Raw genomic sequence first — 23,610 nt, forward strand, 5'->3', positions numbered from 1 at the left:
TTCCCCCACCCAAAAAAAATATGGGGGATTTAACATTTGAAGGGACCTGCACATATACATAGACAGCCCCAATCCCCTTAGAGTTGGGCAACAAAGGGTCCAGGATGCTCCTCCTAAGCAAATTGGGGGAGGGGGGAGTTAGCATTTAAAGGGGCAACAACCATTTATGCAACTTCAGAGCATGAAAGTGGCTTGTCTGAAGGAGATCCCCCCCCCCCCAGCACCCAGGTTCAGGGAAGCAAAGCACATTTTGGGTAAGAAGATGGGACACATAATACTGCATATTGTGTTTCAGATGCCAGAGACACACTACAAGCAGGTAGTGGCCACAGGAGATCCAAAATGCGGAGGTGACCTTTGGTGATCCACAGCAACATTTTATTGCAGGCCAATATAGCTAATGATGATGATGATGACACCTAATGTTTGATTAGCACTTTCTCAGCCTGCACAGCACTTCTCATGCATTACTTTGATGCTATCTTTACAAGGACATGGTGAGACAAGTACTGTATTATCACCATATTGTGACTGGAAGCTAAGGCTGTGATGCACCTAAGGTCATCTAGTGCAGTGGTTCTCAAAATTTTTAACACCTAGACCCACTTTTTAGAATGAGAATCTGTCAGAACCTACCGGAAGTGACGTCATGACCAGAGGTGACATCCTCAAGTAGGAAACTTTTTAACAATCCTAGGCTATAACCTTATCCACACTTACCCAGGAGTAAATCCCATTTACTGTCATTGTTAAAAGCATATACATAGTAGCCTGTTCAAAGCACAGATCTGTAACATTTCAACAAATGCAGTCACATCCCATGGTAGCATCAAACTTAATATATTAAAATGAATGGGAACCCACCTGAAATTGGCTCGCAACCCACAGTTTGAGAAACTCTGATCTAGTGAATTCACTGCAGAGAGAAGATTAAAACCAGGGAAGTCATGATTCACAAGCTCAGTCTCTTGGCCATTGCACTACACCAGATGCTCCACTGACTATCGTAATCCCATGTTCCCAAGGTTGTAAAACGTATGCAGCTAATAATATAACAGAATGAGGCTGAGCAGACTGAACATTATACAGAGCTTTTGGTTTGGGGGGGAAGAGCAAGGAAAGAAGTGTGCGGGTGGGGGTGGAAAGAGCCTTTGACCACTTTCTGGCAACTGACATTGCTGCCATTGACTTACATTTCTAAAGAGAAGATGGCACTTTTAGTAATTAAAGAAAATTCTAAAGGATGCATTTTCCAAGTTCTAATTGCTTTGTCTTTAAGTAATGACATTCATTCAGGTTGGGTGAGAAAGATATTTGAAAAGGTCACAAACCAGGAAGATTGTGGGTGGCAATTCTGGAGAGGAGCAACCACAGACAACACCCTGCTGTTGCTGGAGCGCCACCAGGGAGCACACACTTCAGCCTGCTTCTGACCTTATCCAGGGTTTGAAAGAACTATTCTGCATGAATATTTATGTACAAAGAAGAGCAAGCTAAATTCATGGGCAACAGGTTGAAGAGCAGGACACACAAAAAAGATTCCTTCTAATTTAAATTGATAACTTGTCATTTGCTCAAGCAATTTCAGACAGGCAAGCACTTTCTTGAGTAGTTTATTCTTCAGTTGAGGCAATCTGGATTCACTTTGGCTCTCCTGGCTTAGCATTTCTTAAAGCAACTAGTAATTAAATGGTTTATATCCCAAATTGATTCTGTATAATTTTATGGTCACTAAGGAAATATCTTCTAAAACTTCTTCATAAAAAAAACATTGTCTCTAATCTTTCACATGGTTAATCTACCCATGCATTTCTAACAATGCTTTTGCATTTTAATCTAACATGCTACCTGACAACCTTTTTATTTCAGAACACAAATAATCATGGCTCTCAAATAACACAAAAATTGCTTGATTGGGGTCAAATCAAATGTAATGTCAGAAAGCCTGGTTGGATTGCCTGTGTATTTTTAAGAACAGAAAGTGCAATCATAGCCATAGCTCCCCCCCCCCCCAGGTGAATCAGAAACTCCTGTGGCTGTATTTACTTTTTTATAGACACAAAGGAGATGTGAATATGGAACTCCTTGCTGTCACATTGAATTTGGCCTCCAGATCAACCCAGCAAGCAGGTTTTCAACAATGGACAGTCAGATGCCTTCAGCTGCTCAAAGTTTGCAATCTGTTGAACAGGGCTTGCATACATGTGGAGTGTATCATGAGATTCCAAGGGAGACAGTAGTCAGCTTCCTGATAACACTGGCTTTTTTTTTTTAAATAGCAAGTTTTCAGACCTGTAAAGATATCCTTTGGAAGATACACGTGTAAAGTCTGGTACAAGCCAAACAGGTGGCTGAATACAGTTTTCAGTAATTGGGGAGTGGGGCTTAAGTGTCCTCCCAGTATAAGCAAAACCAGTAGACATACAATGAAAAATAAAATATATATCTGCTTAATTTATATAATACAGATATATAGGGCGTTGCATGGTTCCACTTTTCTGAATGCAGAATATGGATTGTATAGCATTTTTAATGCTTTTCGCACAAAAGCGCATACAATCCTGGCCTATGATCATAATTGCAGCTGCAAACTTGGCAGACTGGTAATAGGTACAAGGAACTTGAGATATACTTCAAATTAACACACCAAAAGAAAAACCCAGAGAGAAATGTTCATAGCTTTTTATTATTTTCCATTACAAAAAAAAATCATGTAAATGTAGCATACAGATTCCTCACCCCACCCTCATCAAAAATATAATGAATACACAACCTGCAAGTTGAAAGAGTTAACGATATAGTTCAACCTTTTATAAATTATTATATACAGTCATGAGTGATCATAATTGCATGTCGTGGCATTGAGGAAATTGGGTAGAGATTGGTCAACAGGGAAAAACACTCTACCATGCTGCTGAAGGCGATGGCATGCTACCATCTAATGGATCATTGGCCCATCAGCTCTCTCAGTATTCAGAGAGCAGCACCAGAAAATGTTCTCTTGCTCAAATAAGAGAGAAAGTCACACAGTTTAGAAGGAAGATACTGAATGGCTGGGAGAGAAATTAAGACAAAGGGAAAATATTGAATTGACCTAAAATTGTCTCTTTTGGCTTTGATGCCGCCTCCTGGACAGTTCAGTTTTCTGTTCAATTAGGAGGCTGCTGGGACATGAAGGCTCTTATTAACCTATTAACCCTGTGCTGGTTTGTTTTAAAATTGGAGAAGAAGTCAATACAGCACCATGCTGCATTCATCATTAAGAAACAAGGTTGCCTTGCTGTGGCTTTCCTTCTAACTATCTTAGAACAGCAAAGTTTTCACCGTGTCCCCCCATGAATCATCTTTGTCATCTTTTGCCAACTTCATAGCAAGCAAACAGCTTATATTTTTCTTTCCTTTCTTTTCCTACAACACCTTTTGATGAAGGACAAAATCCATAAGAAATCCTATTCCCATTAAAACAACCAGGCTTGTTTAAGAGCACAACTGCCATTTGTTTTAATGGGGCTGGTCTTGGAGATCTCTGTGCTGAACTGTGCCCTCATTCTTTAGCATTTCTCCTATTCTACTTTTAATAATGTTATCTGTGCTTACTGAGGCATGTCTTATGGGGCTCCATATTATTCAATGAAACCCTGGCAGTAATATTCTAGGTTTCACTGTATATTAACATATATTTATACGTTTATTTTTCTACCTGAAACCCAGCAATGTCAAACTGAAACATTTTTTAACACTTTCACCATTTCATAAATATATGGCCCTTGCTATAATTAAAAATAAAAATAAAATCTAAAATATAGTTTGAAAGGTCTTCTATAATGTCATCTGATTTTGGCTCTTATACCCCAAACCATCATATTCCTTCCCTTTGGATGATCATGCTCTGTTGTCCCCCTCCCAACCCAAAAGACCACTTGCTCTGGATACTCCTTTCATTATTGTTTCTAGGGCAACTTTGCCTGTTTTGGATTTTTCACTAACCTGGAACAGAATGGGGTTTACACTTGCACAGCTAAAATAAAAATCTAGGAGCGACAGCAACTCCAAGAGAAAATGGAACAGCATGTCCGACACAACAAAAAATTACAAGGCTTCCCCACAATACCAGCCTCAGAAATTATATGGCCATGGATTGTGCTAAAGAAGCAGTTTATATAGGTAATCTCTCTATATTTTAGATAAGCAGGTATAAATCTGCTGTTTCAAAATAAGTCCATAACGAACATAGATTAAAAACCTCAACCTGAATTGGGAGAAAAGTGTATATACCAGACATTTTATTCTATGTATGATGACTGAGTTTACATTCTATGTCAGAAGGAAAACTTGTTTCTTTTCCATACTGGTCTCTGATATTCAGATAATGCAGAACACAAATGCAATACTTATATACATTGTTATTAAATTAAGCAACTTCATGTGTTTATTCCAGCAATTCCATTGATATTCTACATTGGTGGTTCCCAAACTCATGGGCTGTGATCCACCAGGGGAACAGGAAATGGGTCATTCCACCTTAAGGGGAGTGGCCCAGGAATGGGTGCCCCAACAGTACCACAGTGATTGCAGTGCTGCAGGAACCCAGGAACCTTTTTTTTAACCTGGAAGATCACACTGGCCTCTAGGAGGATCACAGCCTGATTGGAGCTCTTTGGAGCTGCAGGGAGGGTCACAGAGGGGGCTGTGAGCCTCCCGGACCCTCCTGGAGGCCAGTGTATATCCTCAGGTAAGTAAAAAAGCCCTTGGGTCCCTGCAGCACCACGATCACTGCAGCGCCGTTGGGGCAGGCCCCCCCCCCCCCAGACTTAGCTCATTCCCGAAGTCCAAGTAGGGCTGTGGGAACTGCTGTTCTACATGGAGAAAAAGAAGGACATTTACCCTGCAGTTGAAAATTCTAGTCATCAAAACATAATCCTCTCTCATCATCGGTGGAATCTCCATAGGATTCCACTGTACTGTATATGAAAGGGTAGAGTTTGACTTCTGGTCTTGGTGTAGAGCAACACCTGCATTCTTCGTTGTAATATCTGAGCAACAGTCTGTAAACATCTCCTTGAAAATTAAAAACAGAACAAAAATTCAAAATCAATCATTTGTACTGAATAACTGAGCCACACTTAAAGGAAAATGACTACAAAAAATCCTTTATTTTTAATGCCACATAGGGCATAAGGGGAAATTGTTTCACCACGTTTTACGGGAGACACATCTTTTAACCCTTTAACTGTAAAGGGTGAGTCTGCATTATAAATTACTATAAGGAAATGCAACCAACAGATGACATGGTCCCATAATTATTCTGAAATGTTTGGAAATTAAGGGGGTGGGCGAGAGCATGGCTTCCCTTGACTTTGGAGGCTGGTTGGGGATGAACAGGGACCAGCAGCAGCCATCACACATGTGGGCTGTCGCTGGTCAGAATATCGCTAAGCGATGTTCACATGTATTTGCAAGATCCAGCTTTTGTGTTACCTTCATACAGGTTATTGTTTTTATAAGCACAAAGTAGACACTATTATGGTGTATTCTGAAGATTACTTTTAAACAAAAAATCCAATAATTTTCTGAAGTGTGTCTGTCTAAGATTCCATTGTAAATACCACAGCTCAGTTCCTTCACTGGCCAATAAGTTTTCCTTGATTTAAGGAAATACTATAATGTTGATAATGATCCTTGTCTTGTTTATCATCATATAAGCTTCCAAGGAGAGGATCTAGTTGATACTTACCAACAGTTTGTCCTTTCTCAACCAGAAAAGTATGCATGCTGTAAATGTCTCTCATCAGCTCAGCATCTCCAAAGGTGAAATAAACAACATCACGTCCAGCCTCTGCAGCAGCCAAGATTTGGATTAAGGCTGAGGAAATGAATACAAAAAATGAGAGGTAAATTCAGATTGTGGGTGTCTACCAAGGAATTTGTCCACAGCTCTCAAATCCCTTTTACAAAAATGAATAGGAACTTTTTTACTTGCTCCTGCTATGTCATGAAAACAATGACATTCAGAGCAATGAGCCTTAGCCACACAGTCATTCTCAACCTTTTTGGGCTATGGCCCTTAAGGAGCTCATGTTTCAGCCCTCCTCTATCAAAGAAAGATACATGAACAGATAAAGATTAAATCATTTATTATTGAACACCAAAAAAATCTGAACATCCCCACATATTGAACATTCCCAGGGGGCCATATGCCTTCCATCAAGAATGGCTTACCTAGGCTATCAACTGATACTGTAAACGAAAGATATCAGTATTTTTTTTAAGACTGCTGATCTAAGTACCTATTTGTTGGTTAAGGTGCTCCATTCCGCCCACAATCAAAGAATCACTTTGCATAGTTCAGTTGTCTGACATGCAAATTAACTGCTTAGTATAGCAGGACACAATTAGGATAAGTAATGGAGAATGTCCAGGCAGCATTAGGCCAATAAGCTTGGCTAGATAAGGGAATGTGTAGGAGCTTTGTACATCTGAGCTAACAGACCAAGAATGAAATTGTCCCAACATTTTCCTAGTGCAATTTACTGCCTCCCCTGAGCGGTGAAGAATTGACAAAGCTGTCATTCTGCAAAGAAAAATTAAAATCTCTCATGTTTCTGCATCAGTGCAGTTCCTCACAGTCCATTATTTATAGACAAAAGAAGCATTTTAAACACCACTAACATAGAGAAGAGATGACTTATTTTGCAACCCATCTAGGGAAAAGCAAGGGAACACTCTAGGGCTTTCTATAATCTTGGTTTCATTCTTTACTCAACACTGTACCCCCTTCTTATCTCTGATATATACCCTGTCCTTGAACAAAGGTTACATTATCTTGACCTTTATTTCCCTACCTCTGTGGAAAGATTTATGAAAATAAAAGGTCACCTTACACGTTTTAATTATAAGATTTCAGTTAATGTTGGCACTGTTTCAACTGGAGGATATTTAAAAAAAATGGGCACAGCTTTGTTACTGTGTTTTCTCTTTCTAGACATTTTCCTGATCTTTTATTGCCAATTCTTAAATGTGAATATTATCTGCTTGCTAAAAAAGTGGCAGATGAGGAAGTGAACTTATCTGGTGTGCTCCCTGGGGCATTTGGTGGGCCGCTATGAGATACAGGAAGCTGGACTAGATGGGCCTATGGCCTGATCCAGTGGGGCTGTTCTTATGTTCTTATGAACTTGACACTGCAATTTTTTTTTTTTGTTGGTCCAGGCATTCATTGTTTGGTTTAGGAAAAGGGACAGTTAAATGTTCAGTGCAAGAAAATACTATAATGCTTAATCAAAGGACTCACAGAAACTCACAATGAAATGATTAAAAACCCTCATGATATATCAGATCAATCTCCATTGTGGGATAATGTTTTAATCATGCTACCAGTCTACAAATTCGGCAAAGATTCAATAATTCAGGTGTCATGGAAGTACTCAACTAAACACCATGATGCTTTCAGCAGAATTCAGCAATAAAACTGGTGATGAGCAGCAAGATGATCCCCTGTTAAAGTGGAACAACCTGCTTATTGCACGAACAATAGGATTAGAATTACAGGATCCTGATACCACTATCACAGAAAGGTCACTTACATGGATAGAGAGAAGAGGATGGGCAATGTTCAGAATGATTATGTGGAAAGACTTTAAATGCATAGATCCAAACATACCAGTCTTGAATTTCTGCACAGACATTTCAACCACTTTGGGTTACAAGAAGTTCCAGCTTTATGAAGGTTACTTATAGATAACTAAAAGTTCTGCTTTCTGGAACCTGATACAATGGTTCATATTCTGTGTCACTGCCCTGCTCTCCGAACACTTCGTGATACCTTTTTAGGTCCAACTCTGTCTACCCTTTCTGGCTCACCTGATGATTTTTTGTGTTTCCTTTTGGAAAATATTTCTGTGGTTACTACTGATTTGGTTGCCAACTATCTGCTAGCTGTCATAAGGAAAATACCTGCATATGTTCCCCCAATTTGAATACCATGTGTGAATTGAACCTTGTTGTGTAGATTGTATTTTAGGTTTTCTGCATTGCTCAAAATTGTTTGAATGCCAATAAAGGTTCTCGAAATCGATAACTAAAAGCAAACAAACTATGTTCTGGTTCATACCCAAAATATAAGGCTGCGTATGTGCTGAGGCCATCAAGTGCCTGTAAAAGCTAAAGGTGCCAACAGTTACTTTAGGCACCCATGGTTAAAGAGTCCTCTTCCAAACTTCCCATGCCCCACATGAAAGACAGGTGACACCACCTGATTCAAGTGCCAGTAGTACTAAATTTTTCCAACACAGAACAAGAAAGTTGTTTTCTATTGCTTTGCCTCTTTTACACACTGCTCTCGGCTGCTCTTGTCTATAGCTAAAAGCAGCCAAGGCAGAACAAGGAAGAAAAACAGAGCAAAACCGTATCTACATTGAACCTAGCTGAACTACAGAAACCTTGTGAAGAATAACACTTACCTTTCAATCTTGGATCGCCTCCAAAAGCACCACATCCCCAGTTTCCTGTGGCTACTGCTGAAAGGTGATGGAGTGGGACACCAGGTCGTGAGAAACCACAGTAAGCCTGAGGACAGAAAAGTAAATCACAGAACTCTGCCATTTTGATTTTTCTGGTGCATGTGCATTTTAACAAACACAGAGAACCTGAATGGGGTCAGTGTAATAAATATAGTACATGATAATGAAATCCTTCTTTTAATGTGTTCTATATTGCACATGCATTTTCTTTATGCCTCTTATATGACTTCTACTGATCAATCCTTTTGGGCATCTAAGCCTACCTAACCCTTTTATTCCTACAGCCTCCAAACATAGAGTTTTGCCATCCCAGTTCTTGCCAGAATTCCAAAATTTCAAAATCTTAATTGTAAAAACAAAAACAAATTACATATTAACTGTCTAAAATATCATTCATTTAGTATATATCGTTTTGACTACAGAATCTCCATTTCCTGGACATGCAATTCTAGTTGTTTGGATGCTGAGTACACACCCCTAAGTGTGACTCGAAGTGGGGACACAAACATTTGCTTTGCTCCACTAGCTATTATAAGAGGAGGAAGTTAAAGCCAGAGCCTTGAACCATTTACTCCAGAACTGTTTCGGCAAGAAGCAAAACTACCTCTCCAAAGTAGACCTCTCCAAAAGTCTTAGAGTCCAAGACTCCAAAAAGACCTCTCCAAGATCTTAGAGTCATTTACAACCCTGATCCTTTAACTGGAGCAGCTGCAAGCACGAGATGTCATTCTGCAAAACAAGTATCCTACCACTGAGAGCTAGGAGCCCTCCCCAGTACAAAAATAGGGAGCTTTGCTGATCACAGAGATGCAATAATAAAGTGGTTTTTAAGCATACTTTTAAACTCTGACAGGACCATTTAAACAGCTCAGTTGTAGCAAGGGAATAAAGATTCATGAATTGCAGAAAGAAGCCATCCACTTCCAGTGGACTATTAAAGCTTGATGCTTTAAAAAGGTCAGGCTTAGAAGAGTTCACACTTCAGAAGTTTAAAAGTCATTATTAAAAATATTCATATCCTGCTTTTCAACAAAAAATAAAGGCCACAAAATGGTTTACATAGCTTAAGTAAATGGTTCCCAGTCCCAAAGGGTTCACAATCTAAACAGGTGCTATGGTTGTGAAGCTGAGGGGAGATGTGGTAGAATGTGACAGGCCTTAACACAGTGGAACTGAGGGCTCAGGATCCACAGCGCCCATTAAAAAAGCTGCATTAGCCAGGGCAAGCATGCTTAGGTAAATGGAAAGGTTCAGTGATGCCTATTAAAGAAGCAGGGGCTGAAAAAGACTGCCCCACACTCTCCTGTTCCACATGGTAGCTATTTGAGACTCAAGGTAAGACCCTGGCCTTAAAAATGGGGGTAGGCTTGAGGCGTGAGGAAGGAAGCCACTGCCAGGGAAAAAGACAATGGCCAAAATTTGTTCAAACATGCCCCATAAACTGCTCTAAATTCTGGTAAAATAATAGGGAGAACTGCAGGCACGGACACACTGACAACATCTTAAAAAACAATGTGCCTGGAGATTTGCAGTCTGTGGTGCAGTGCGGCATACAATTTCTCTGCAAATTCAAGTTTCCTAACAGCCCAATCCTATTAATTATCCCCTTCCCTGCTGATGCAGCAGTGCCAAAATGGCGACCGCTGTATCCTATGCTGGGGGGTAGTTGCAGAGGTCTCCATGGCATGGAGGGGGGTCTATTAAATAGCTGGTACAGGTCTGTATGAACCTGCTCTGTGGGACTGGGTCCAAGAAGGGAGATAGGATAATGCCAGTACCACCAATCCCACTTCTCCCAGGCCAAATCCATCCATCCCTCATCCAAATGCTGCCCTCCCGGCATCCCCACCACCTCCCCCACTGATGCACCTGCTTCAGCGTGCGGTGGGAGACATTCTGGCACATGTGGGAAACCTCATGCCTTCCCGCTGGCAGCACACCAAATGGTGTGCTGCCAGAGTGCCTTTTGTGATAGTGCAGGAGGCAGGCCGCCATCAGATGGCCGCACAGGATTGGGCTCTTGGTTAATGAAATATGATGTATTTCACTCAGCTGTTGCTACAGATCCACCACTTAAAAGCTCTTTGCCCCAAAGAGGAAGTGTTCTATAGAGCAGAAAAATATAGGACATTTATCCTAATGTAGGGAGTGCACCTTTCCTATCAATGTGACTGAATACATCTAGTTTGATGTAAGATGCTTGGAGCAGATGATTTAGCTTTCCAATTAAGCCGTCAGTGAAGTTGACTAATTTTATTTACTGCCTTTTGCAGAATTTATTTTATTGCCGTGTGTGATGGTACATAATGCTACTCTCAACATGAAGTGCTGGCTTTTATTTTCTCCCTCTCCATTTTTTTTAAAGGCAAAATGAGTCAATGACTATGTATGCTATTTTTGAAACCATAATCATTAAAGGAATATCTCTCTCTTTTCAGTATGGAAAAGGTTAAATGATGAAGAACTCCCCATCATGCTAAACTGAGTATGTTGTAGCATCCATGGCAGAGTCAGATCTATGGAAGTTAGAGGCACCCCACACTCATCAGACTTATTTGGCATATTCATATGCAAGCAACGAAGATGCAGTAGAACTAATACAAAATGGAAAAAGCCTGGGTATGTTTTTGGCTGCTTTGAGATGAACAACTGCCTTAAACAGCAGTTTAGGGGAGAGTCTGAGCAGCTCTAAGTGCTTGCGGGGGCTGGGGGAAAGCAGTGAAGTGATCCCCAGGATTGCGCCGCTGTGGGTACAGAGGGGGCTTTCCATAGTAAGCCTTATCTGCTGCCAGGGTCTGGGGAGGTCCAGGGTGCCCCGTGGGGAGCTCTGCAAGGGCTCCCCGTAGTGTGAAGACATTGAAAAATGCAATTGCAACCCACTTCTAGTTTCACGTTCGCAACACAGAAGTGGGTCACAATCGCGTTTTTCATTCATTCACTCCATGCTGCAGGAAGCCCTGCGGAAACTCCAGTGGGGCTCCCCGGACCCCCAGACCCTTGCAGCATACAAGACTTGCTAGGGAAAGCCCCCTCTGTGTCCGCAGCAGTGCAATCGTTGCTGCCTTCCCCCCGCCCCTCAAGGGGGCAGAATCCAGGACCCTCAGGCTGGGATATTAAGACATCCCAGTTTGATAACCACTGGCCTTAAAGATTCTCTCCACAGCTAACACATGGAACAAATTGTCATTGTTTATTGTAAATAATGTAAACATTATTGTTTATTATTTATAAGTTGTAAGATTTATTTTGCAGTCTCTTAAAAACTGTGATAAATGAGTTAAGATCATTTTAGGAAATGTGCTTTCAAAATCTGTTCTAACATATAATGGGATGCTCTGATTACGGTGGATTCAGACAACAAATGAGGATTTCTGCTATCACTGAGGAATTTGATGGAATCAGGTTGCCTAAATTCCAGTGTCAACACATATTTATTAGCTACATTTCTGCAGTTTGGTTCAGCAGTAGCCCAAGAGGCGGATCATAGCCAAATCTAAGCTGAGTTATATCAGTGATACCATTATTGTCTTCCCCTGCCCCCACTTTTTAAGGGAGGGTGAGAGCCAGACAGAGAAAAACAGGAATGAAAAAGAACAATGATGAACATATATTACAAAAATTAAGGAGTCCCACATTGCAGGATGGGATCAACACATTTCTTTCAAGTCCAGGTGCACACATTTGATCCCTGTTGCATATATGCAACATTGGACAGAAATGGCTTAAAGATGGGTCGCATGCCCGAAAATGTTGTAGACTACTGGGTTAAAGCATAACAATCACGACTTTTTTCTTTTCAGATAACCTGATGCAGTTGGATTACTACCAACGTCAACACACAGAGAAAAATTTGGTAGCCTGAATCCTCTCTTAACAGAAAGAACAAATATCAGTTGATTTCTCTAAACTAAATAAAAAAAGCTTAACATTAATCACTATTTTTAATTAACATAAGCAGTGTCAAAACTATGAAGCTTATCTAGAATTAACCCACCACAATAACAAATCACCAAGAGGATTGATATGTGTAACTGTTTTACAGCCATTTTGTGAACATGTGGACGAAATTTAAATAATGGAACTGAGATTTCATTTTTTATAAGTGAAAGGAGGCATTTCAAAAGAGAACAACTTACCAACTAGATTTAAACTGGCAAGCTTTGATTTTAATCTTACCGTTGCAAAATATGAACAACATCTTGCATGAACTGACACTGCAATTAAGCAGGAAATTTCCCTTCAAGGAGTTGTTGACATTGCAAAAATTATTGGACAGCACAACTCAAATTCTAATGAAACAGCTGCAAATAAATGATGGGCTTTAAGACGCAGGATGGATTAAGGAGTTACTCGCCTTGTTGAGCTCTCTTCTAATTTTTTCTGGAGCAAACTGATCAAGGAAACGTCTGAAATGAAATGCATCTATGGCCACAATTTCCGTGCAGCGCCTCTGCCATTCATCCCTACATTCGGGAGGGGGGAAAAGGGAGAGGGAGAGAAGGGTAGTAAAATTAAATGTGATAATATTGCTCATATAAACAAGATTGAAAATGAGTTCATCTCTCAGGGGCTTCACCAATGGTGAAAGGCATAGAAATAATGTCAGGGAAAGGCAATGCTATCATAGATCATGGGTGAACCCTGTCAAAGCGTGGAAAAGCGGATGGGGAGGAGACATGATGCTTCCCCATGGATTTAGAAATGCATTCATTACCAAGTGTGAATGTCAGAGTCCAAATGTTTAAATAAGAGACAGGGTGTGATGTAATCACTTAGGTTATAAATATTCCCTGAATGGCCAAATATAACTTAGGTAAGTAGGTAGACAGATAGATCTACTACTCCATAATGTGGGTATATGCTTCACAAATAGTCCCTTTCTCTTAGCCGTTCTTCACCTGCATTCAAAACAGTAATTCTCAACTAGATGGTTAAGCATGACCAACTACATTAGCAGCACTTTGTGCTGACACTCAGGTCTTTGGATTAAATGTACCACATCACCCTTATTTATTCCCTGAGCTATCACAACATCTTTGGAGATGTGGTGTGCGAAACTATACCCCCCCGCAGTAATTCTGTTACAGGTCCTAGGTCTCGCAGCCCGATTGTACATGCTCCCAGCTCACTGCCTTAACACTCCCAGTGAGTCAGAAATGAGTGTTCCCCATTCAGTTTTTGTGTATCCTACAATCTAAAGCAGGGGTGGGCAAACACTTTGGAAAGAGGGCCACATCATCTCTCTGATACTGGGTCAGGGGCCAGGAAAAAAAAAATTAATTTACATTTCATATTTGAATAAATTTACATAAATGAATATATTAGAGATGGAACTTATATGAATGATAGAATTTTACTGAGCTTATTTATAATACACATGAGAACTATAATACAGGCATGTAGAACTACATGAGAACTATGAACTGTTTGACACATACCTCTTGCACAGTGAGAACATGGAGACCAAGTCAGATACACATGGAGACAAAAGTTGTTCAGAGGCAATTAAAATAGAGGGGGTTAAAATAATGCTCGGGGAAAAGCAGAGAGCACATGGAGCCTATAAAAGGCCTTGCTCTAACTCAGCCTGCAACCTGTGTCTGGCTATCGCAACCAGCAGACACAGGCCAGTGTGGGCTCCAATAGTCTCTGACGGGTCAAAGGCTCATTGGAGTCTGGGGGTTCCCTGTGGGCCAGACTGGGAGTCCACAAGGGCCGCAAATGGCCTGCGGGCTATGGTTTGCCCACCCTTGATCTAAAGGGTCCAGTGGCATCGCTAGGGGGTGCAGGCCACACTGGGTGACGCGTACAGGGGGGGTGATGCGCCCTGGGGGGGTGACGTGCTAAAATTGTGGTGGTTAGGAGTAACCCCATCATATTATATACCGCTGGATGCAGAATTTTGAGCAGAATGCAATGCAAAAAACCTGAGTGAAGTATCTCCTTCCTATCAAACATTATGGCCAAGAAACTGGAGAACAAAAAATGCATGGATACCTATGGAAAGGGAAAGTGAGTCATATCGCATGTTTACTCGTGAGTAGGCAAACTTGCCTTAGTCCATCGGAAAGGGCAGGCTAAGAGGAATCCAACAACACCAGAATGGTCCTGATCCAATGAATGCAGCCTCCAAAAACAGCTGAGAAGAAAGTCCATCCCTCCAAGCAGATGAATGTATTGAGCCCTATGGAAAGTGAAACTATGCCTCATGGTCACGTTTACTCATGAGTAAGCAAATGTGCCTTGGCTGGTGTAGATGATCAGGTGAAGGAGAGTGCAAGGCTACCAGAATGGTCTTGATCCCATGCACCTGCAGTTAAACAAGTGCTCCAGAAGGCAGCCTCCCTGCCCACTAAAAAGGATCAAAACAGAGGCTTCAGCTTATAAGGTAAACCTTCTTGAGACTTGCAAAGCCAGGTGGATCCTGACAGTGATCTGGTTTAAACAGAAGTTCTTAAACTGAACTGGGCAGGGCTGAAAACCTCACTGGTTTTGGAGGGGGGGGGTGTTATTGCAGACAGGCTACAGAAGAAATTCACTTGGGGTGCTATCCTAACCCCTTATGTTAGAGCTTTCCAGCATTGACATAATGGCAATGCAGCTTCGAGGAAAAGGAACAAATATTCCCTTACTTTGAGGAGGCCTCCGTGAGTGACACCCAACTGCAGATGCAGCACAAGTCCCATTGGCACTGCTATGCCAGTGCTGGAAAGCACTCACATAAGGGGTTAGGACTGCACCCTTGGTGGATCAGGGCTGGCTTCTGCTTATTTAATTATTATTTTAATTTGCATGATGGTCACTTGCACCATGACATCACTTCTGGTGGGTCTTGGACAGATTGTCATTCCAAAAAGTGGTTCCCAGTGCTAAAAGATTGAGAACTGCTGCAATAAGGTGTTAGTAAGTTGACACCCGGGGGTGTGTGTGACACCACTAGTGACCAAAATCACTAAAATTGCAATTTGGAAGAATACCATCATGTTATATATCAATCAATGCGTCAATTCATGCACAATGTGTTCTATCTTTGTTCTATCAAAGGGTACTGCCAAAAAACCACTGGGGGTGGAGTGATGGTACATCACCACGCCCACCACCTGGGGTGTTGCCCCACCCACTGCATGGGGGGGTGATGCGCTGGCATCCCGCTCTGGGTGACACGAACCCTAGTGATCCCACTGAAAGGGTCTTAACACTCTCAGAGATAGCAGGGCACAGTTCCCAGGCAAATAAGCCAAATGTGGAGTACTTGTGCACATCCACCTGACCGGTCAAACACACCAAACAGGAGGGCGAACAAGCCCTCAGGGCAAACTGCCCTGTGGTAACCACCACCACCTCTTCTAACCAGCCAGTCCTTCAGTCAAGGGCAAGAGCCAAGGAGAAGCTGAAGTTCAATGGAATAACTTCCCAGTTCTTGAAAGCATTGGGCTCCCACACACTGCAGGGACTCAAGCCTCAAGAATCTGTTTTTTTCCAGTAGTTCACTGAGTGGCCTAGGCCAGACTTAGGTGACTCCAGATCTTTTGTAATCACACAGACACAAGCCTTTAATAACAGAATGGTTTATTGACAGAATACAGTTAAGGTTACATATTACATAAGGTTACATACTACAATGTAAGTGTAAAGTCATGCTCATTGGGGCAAAAAAAAAAATCAAAACTTCACATATAGGCTAATGGGTTCTGAGCTGCCTGTGACAGATCAGGAGAGAGATCTTGGGGGGTGGGGTGGACAAGTCGATGAAAGTGTTGACCCAATTTGCGGCAGCAGTAAAGAAGGTCAATTCTATGCTTGGGATCATTAGACAAGGTATTGAGAACAAAACGGCTAATATTATAATGCCGTTGTACAAATCGATGGTAAGGCCACATCTGGAGTACTGTGTCCAGTTATGGTCACCACATCTCAAAAAAGACATAGTGGAAATGGAAAAGGTGCAAAAGAAAGCGACTAAGATGATTACTGGGCTGGGGCACCTTCCTTATGAGGAAAGGCTACGGCGTTTGGATCTCTTTAGCCTAGAAAAGAGACGCCTGAGGAGGGACATGATTGAGACATACAAAATTATGCATGGGAAGGATAAAGTGGATAGAGAGATGCTCTTTACACTCTCACATAACACCAGAACCAGGGGACATCCACTAAAATTGTTGGGAGAGTTAGAACAGACAAAAGAAAATATTTCTTTACTCAGCGTGTGATCAGTCTGTGGAACTCCTTGCCGCAGATGTGGTGACAGCATCTGGCCTGGATGCCTTTAAAAGTGGATTGGACAAGTTTCTGGAGGAAAAATCCATTATGGGGTACAAGCCATGATGTGTATGCGCAACCTCCTGATTTCAGAAATGGGCTATGTCAGAAGGCCAGATGCAAGGGAGGGCAACAGGATGAGGTCTCTTGTTTTCTGGTGTGCTCCCTGGGGCATTTGGTGGGCCACTGTGAGATACAGGAAGCTGGACTAAATGGGCCTATAACCTGATCTAGTGGGGCTGTTCTTATGTACTCTGAAAGGTATTCAAGTATTTCAGAGAACACACACACACAATGCTAAAACAATAAAGCTAAGCTCCTAAGTTTACTTCTTCCTAATGCTCACTTGGAACTTTCCAACTTCTGAGCATAAGCAAAGGGTAGCTCTTCTACTTGTCATACCACAACTGATACGAACAGTTGTTCAAGATGGAATGGCAAAGAGCAGCCCAATGGCAGGAGTAACTCTGAAGAACCCTCTCTTCCCCCTTCCCAACTACAGGTTTTTTTTATACCTTAAACTTCACTCTTAACCAGCCAGAGATTTGGACCAACCGAAGCTCCTGGAAATGATTTGGAATCAGACCTAAATCAGTTATTTTAACCTGACCTTCACAAATTCTGTTTCAGAATTGCTCATGGTCGTCACCATGGAGCCTGTTCTGGAAAAAAAATGACAACTAAAGGTTTAGATTTCTTTGCAAGCAGAAGGATGAAATCTTATTTGCAAATATGTGTGTGTGCATGCATTTATATTTATATTTTAAAAAGTCAGAAAAGGCATTCCTGCAACGCACACACAAAGACCATATCAAGTGAAGGCAATTTCTCCTGTTGCTTTGAAAAGGCATGCTGATATTCTTGGGTGTGTGATAGGGAATCACACACTGAAAGTATTATACTGGTATACAAGCTCCTGCTTGGAAGAGAAAATGGAACTCCGGATTATTTTACTACAGGTGCGTTTCAGACCACACAAAAGTTTTCATGGTTCTTCAGACACACATCAGATGTGCCTTAAGACACACCCTTAAGTTTTCTAAAGTGAGATGGAAACATGGTTTTAACTAGCCCAAACTCAACGAATTCCACTATAAATTGTTCACAAAGCTGGAAACCCAAAAGAACAACAAAATCTTCTGGATATTATGCCAGCATCAATTCCAGTGAACTGAGATTACAGTAATTTACAGACTTGGACATCTAATGTCACCAATGAAAATACCAAAGGCATTCATTTGCAAAAGTTACCTGGGAGTGTCATCTTCATGGCTCCTGGCCCACCGGTATGTTTCTGCATAGCCAGTATATTCACTGTATTGCTCTGCACCTGAAATAGTTACATTATGCAAGTCATTTTCCATTGGGTTTTTAAATTTTAAATATTTTCCTCTCTTTTGAGGGGACACTGTCCTTCTGAATATTTGTGCAGCTTTCATTAAAACTAATAGGATGGCATACAAGTCTGCGTGTGGTGAGGGGACTTCATCTGACTATATAAAACCAATATAGATGGGATTCGTCAAAGTTAAATGCAGAAGATTAGAGAATTTTATGCAAAAGAGCTTTCCCCAGAGAAAGGGGTATTCTGAGTGCAAAACATATTGTTAAACCCTTTTACTGACTATCTTCCACTGTTTTCTCCACCACAAATCTCCAGTCTAACTGGAGAGTGAATGCATATTGAAAATACAGTCTGAATGATTTACACATGGGGAATGTGCTTGTCAAGATCCAAAGTAAATATAACAAGTTTGCACAATTCTAGTGTAGGAGTAGGGAGGGGGAATGGGAGAAAAGTGTTTGGTTAGCATTATTGTAATTCAGTGACTGCCTTACAGAAACAGGGATCATGCTTGATTGGTATACAGTAGAATGCCAAGAAAGGTTGCACTGTCTCAGGGCCTGAAAATCTGCAATGAGCTCAGAATAATCAGCAATTCAAACAAAATAGAAAACAAGTTTCCTCCTGGTTTTAAAAGCCAAGAAACATTTTCTAAGTTACAGAAAAGTTAACCAAAATCAGATTATTTTTGTATCATACATAAATACAATGGGTTGTTTCCAAGCTTAAGTTCACACATTAGCAGTCACACAAGAAATCCTGCCTGCCCCCTTCTTCCCACTGCTGCTCTCCGTGTCCTCCCCAAAAACCACTCCTGAGAGTTGGAGATCCTCAGAAGCAACATGGGATGGGGCACAGAGGATCAATGGGTGGAGGCATCTTACTAGCCAAACCTGTTTGTCCTTGAAATACCCCCTCCCCCGCTGGCCTCTGTTATATACAGAATTCAGGGACAGGTAGGGTTCTTTCTCATTTGCTTCTCAGTGCAGATAAGGAAATAAACTGCACGGGATACTCCAATTGTTCCTATGCTTCCCCAAATCTCCATACAAGTGGGAACAAACTTTATCTCTCTCCTTTTGGTACAACTAGAGGGTTTAGAAGAGGTAGGGTCTTCTCTCACTTGTGCAGATGCTTGGGGAGGGAAGGAGTAGGAATGGCACTCATTAGTTTTCTCCTTAGCCAAACTTCTGAGCAAGTGAGGTAAGACTGCAAGATAAGTCTCCTTTCAAAGGCCTTTGGGAGTACTTGCCAGAGTCTGGGGGAATTTTGTCCCAGCAAATGGAATTGTGAATTCCTGATCATGCAGAATTCTATGGAAAATAAAGCAAAATAGGACATGCTTCTATTTGGTGCTAGTGTCAGTTTGCTAGGGGCACTACACTGGATACACTGAGTACATATTGGACGCTACCCTCCACCTACTTCACCTGGCCAGGTGGACCCTTGTCCAGTGTCTGATCTCTGATGCTCATCTTGCTTCTACTAAAACATCTTTCATTTTCTTTTCTTTTTCTTTTATTGTAATTATAATCGGGCCCACATCTTATGCGAGGATTATGTTCCAAGGTCAGAACGTAAACCCAAAACCACTGGCCTACACTATTGTTATTCTCTATCTTTTTTGGAGGGGATGGGAAACAGCACATACAGGTTGAGCCTATTTATCAGCGGATTTTTCCATCCATGGATCTGGCTCAACGCCGGTCCCCTGGACCCACTTTGAGCCAGATTTGGCTCAACCCGAACCCTCCAAAGACTAGCAGAGCTATGTTCCGGTTACCTCCAGAGGATTTTCTGAAACCCACAGAGGCTGTACACATCTGCCTGAGGCCTCTGCAGGCTTCCGAATGGCCCTAGAGTGCGAAAAAAATGCAACTTCTGATTTCCCTCAGGAAATCAAAAGTGACCTTTTTGTCCATATAAGGCATTCTGAAGTTCGAGGAAGTCCCTGGTGGGAGATTATCCCCTTACAATTTCAGGTGGCTGGCATTTTTCCCTATCCCACCAGAACTGCCCAAATGCAATAATTAACAAACAATTTTTCCCCCTTCTCTAACTATCCAGGCCCCTGACAATATTTGCATTATTTCCAACATGTTCATTCAGGCTCCACAGGACCTCAGCTGGCAATGCATCTGTAAATTCAGTGGGCAAAAAAGCAGTCAGTAGAATAACATATGTACAAACATCCTAATTTTCAGTCTCTAGTGGCCAACAGATTCATTCTGGGAGGCTTGTTCCATTCTGCCTTAAGTACATAAATTTATCTGAGGGATAGGAAAGGGGACATGGTGGTAGAAGTCAAGGTTTAAGCTATATTCCTAAAATTCTAGCTAGGCTTATTTAAATTGAAGAGTTGCTTTTCAAGTTTTCTATCAGAAACTCTAATCCAGCAGTGCGCAAACTTACCAGCGCTATGCACCCAGAAAGCAGTCCCCATCTGGACCGCATCCAAGTGTTCCGTGCTGCTGCCAAGTGATGTCCTGCCTGTTTGGAGGACAGGGACACTCTGGACAGTCATGTTGCCTGCCCAGTGTCCCAGAATGCCGTGCAAAGATGCAACCGCCCAGAGCGTCACTGTCCTCTGAATGGGGAGGACATTGCTTGGCAGCCAAGTGGAACCAAAAGGTTCGCTCACCAGGCCGACGAATCCACATAGATCTGGTCTGCCCTCTCCTGCTCTAATCCATTACTGTCCATTAACATCTGTATCCAACAGTAGATGCTTAAACAATTTTGAACCCAATTACACCAAAGTTCCTCATTAGAAACGCTAGACAAGATGTTAATATGCAATAAGCTTGCAAGGACAACCTCTAGATGGTATATGACTGTTATTCAGCATTTGCCCAGTGCTTTCAGAACATTTAAAGCACTCCACATCTATTATCTCAATACGCTACCACAACCTGATAAGGCATGTTAGTATTATCCCCATACTGCAAACAGAGGTCTAAGGGATGGTGGCAAATGTATGTCCCTCAAGTAAATGCGTGGCTAAGGGCAGAGGTAAACCAGAGATTTGTGGTGACAAAAGCTCACACTTCTGTGATGCAATGCTGTGCATATTTATTCAAAAAGCAAATCCCACTGCATTCAATGGGTCTTACCCCCGGGAAAGGGTTGTACAGCCTATATTGCTGAACTCTTCCAACTCTGCAGAGTGAGAAAAATTCAACTTGCAAAGCTGACACTTTGGTGCAACAACAGTGAGTATACGGAACGCTAAAAAAGACGAGGAAGTTGTTCCATGTTAGTGCATGGATTAACATGTGCAGACCTGCATTTTGTACAACTGCTTGAGAAAAAATGTCTAGATGAATATTGTTGGCATCCTTCAGTCTCAGAAGACTATGAGGAAGACAAACAAGGGCAGTCAATAGCCCTTCTGACAACCCTCTTTAGGTACAGGGTCTCTCCAGAGGAACATTCAGCTTGGAGCAGAGAACATTTTATTCAAGTCAGATGACTCAGTATGCCTAGCTGTTGTGCTGCTTTTGCTTCTTTTCTCTGGGAAAAAAGCATTCTAGCCTGTATGAAAATACATCTTGAACTCTTCAGAATATAAGGAGTTAATTACCATGAAGCATCAGCAACATATGGTAGAGGAAAGAACACTAATAAGAACTAAAATTGCGTTTAAATTTGTGAAAATATACTTCTTCTGAAACCATAAAGAATATTTGAATATTTGAGTTTTGATACAAAAACTAAGGGGGTTCACCCTTACATGTTTAGGGTCATATCTAGTTTGATCCGAAGTGAAAGAAAGAAAGGTTTCTTCTTAGGTTTGATTTATAATAGGCTGGTTGACCATTACTGCCTGTTATCGTCAGGGCTGTGTGAATCCAGCACATCCCTGATTTGGTATACAACATGGAATCTTGTCTTTTACAAGAAAGTTGAGAATTCTAGATTACCATATTCTGCAGTGAAAAAAAAGGTTTTCAGGTTTTTTCATGGCTGACAACCTGTTTTTTTCATGGCTATGGAAAAAAGCCCAGAAATATTCAGATGGGCAACAGAGAAAGGAAGAATATTATAGGCTTTAAGAGCACATTCAGAGCTCCTTGCATGACCTTCTCATGGCTAGCATTTTCTGTTTTGCTGCCCCAGTTGCAATCTACGCCCAATTACCATGGCCTCTTCATTAGGCTATTCCCCTTAACAGACCAAATTTTCTGAATTGTTTTTAGAAACCTAAGAAGAAACCTTTCTTTCTTTCACTTCGGATCAAACTAGATATGACCCTAAACATGTAAGTAATCTTTCCATGTTGGACTTTTTTAAAGAGCGTGTGAGGTGCTAACAAAGAACCAGTTTAAAACAGCAATGGGAGGGGGACTTTAGTATTTCCCCCCACCATGCTATTTTAAATTGAAAAAAGCGGTTATTGGTTTGTGAGTCTCCCTCCCCCACACTATTTACTTTTAAAACAACCAAACACAGAAAGACTTCTTGCATTATTAAGATCATGACTAGGGACAATCTGTATTTTGCAAATACACTAAGATATGTAAACAGGCTGATTTCTTAAAGTTATTATCATTTTGTTAGACTTTTTCAAAGATTTAAAGTGCAGATCATGGAAATTATTTAAGTTTCTGATACGGGAAATTAAAACTACAGGTGGACCCCCGTATCCATGAATTCTGTATGCATGGTTTCAATTATTCGCGAATAGAGGGAAACTCCTGCACTCCTCCACCAAGTGGCCACTGCCTTTGTTTTTCGTCGTCGCAATAGCAGTGAGGGTGTTTCTTGCTTTAACTTGTTTAAATTGAAGACGCAATGTGCAGGCTCCTTACCTGCACACTAGAGGGAGACTAACAATGTTAACAGGAAGCAGGAGTTCCTGTTTCCTGTTAACACTGTTAGTCTCCCTGTAGCCTGCAGACAAGCAGACTGCACGTCGCATCTTCAGTTTAAGCAAGTTAAAGCAAGAAACCAGTCATTGCGATGACAAAAAAAAAAAAACAAAGGTAAAGGCTGCATGGTGGGGGTGTGTGTGCAGGGGCTATTATTTTTATAGCATTCCCCATATTTGTGGCTTCTGTATCGGGGGGGGGGGGTTTCCATGGTCCAGGTTCAAGAAAACATACAAACATTAAACCTTCCTTTTAGACCCATGTGTTAACTAGAGTCCTCAGTCTCATGATAAGTTGTCAAATTACCTATGCAACTTCCAAAGCAAAAGACTAAGATACAGACAGAAGCCTAACTCTGTCATCCCTAACATTCCCCTAACTTCTCCATAAGCTAGAAAAAAGCCTCTGCTTCTGTTCTTTTGCCCGACCAGTTTCATATTAGTTATTGTGATGATCTCCAGCAGATGCTGGACAATTGAAACAAATCTAATTTCATTCCAATTTCTCAGTCTCTTCTGCAAATTTCAGCAGCACAGTTACATCCATTAGACCACTGAGTCAAGATGCATCATTGAAAGAATGTAATTTATCAGGCAGATAGCTGTACACAACAGAC

General features: G+C 41.4%; 1 protein-coding gene across 3 annotated transcripts in view; it reads right to left on the reverse strand.

Moving 5' to 3' along the window:
- Positions 1 to 2,667: 2,667 nt before the first annotated feature.
- Positions 2,668 to 23,610, reverse strand: part of PARG (poly(ADP-ribose) glycohydrolase) — a 91,154-nt gene continuing 70,211 nt past the window's right edge. For all 3 annotated transcript variants that reach the window (XM_066618742.1, XM_066618744.1, XM_066618745.1), the window contains 5 exons: positions 18,030 to 18,108; positions 12,874 to 12,982; positions 8,460 to 8,565; positions 5,735 to 5,863; positions 2,668 to 5,058 (listed from right to left, as the gene is read on the reverse strand). In XM_066618742.1, coding sequence (XP_066474839.1) covers positions 4,901 to 5,058; positions 5,735 to 5,863; positions 8,460 to 8,565; positions 12,874 to 12,982; positions 18,030 to 18,108 — 581 coding nt within the window. In that variant the 3' untranslated portion in view covers positions 2,668 to 4,900. The remainder of the gene's footprint in view (positions 5,059 to 5,734; positions 5,864 to 8,459; positions 8,566 to 12,873; positions 12,983 to 18,029; positions 18,109 to 23,610) is intronic.

The sequence above is a fragment of the Tiliqua scincoides genome, chromosome 3 (genome assembly GCF_035046505.1).
Source record: "Tiliqua scincoides isolate rTilSci1 chromosome 3, rTilSci1.hap2, whole genome shotgun sequence".
NCBI classification, from domain to species: domain Eukaryota; kingdom Metazoa; phylum Chordata; class Lepidosauria; order Squamata; family Scincidae; genus Tiliqua; species Tiliqua scincoides.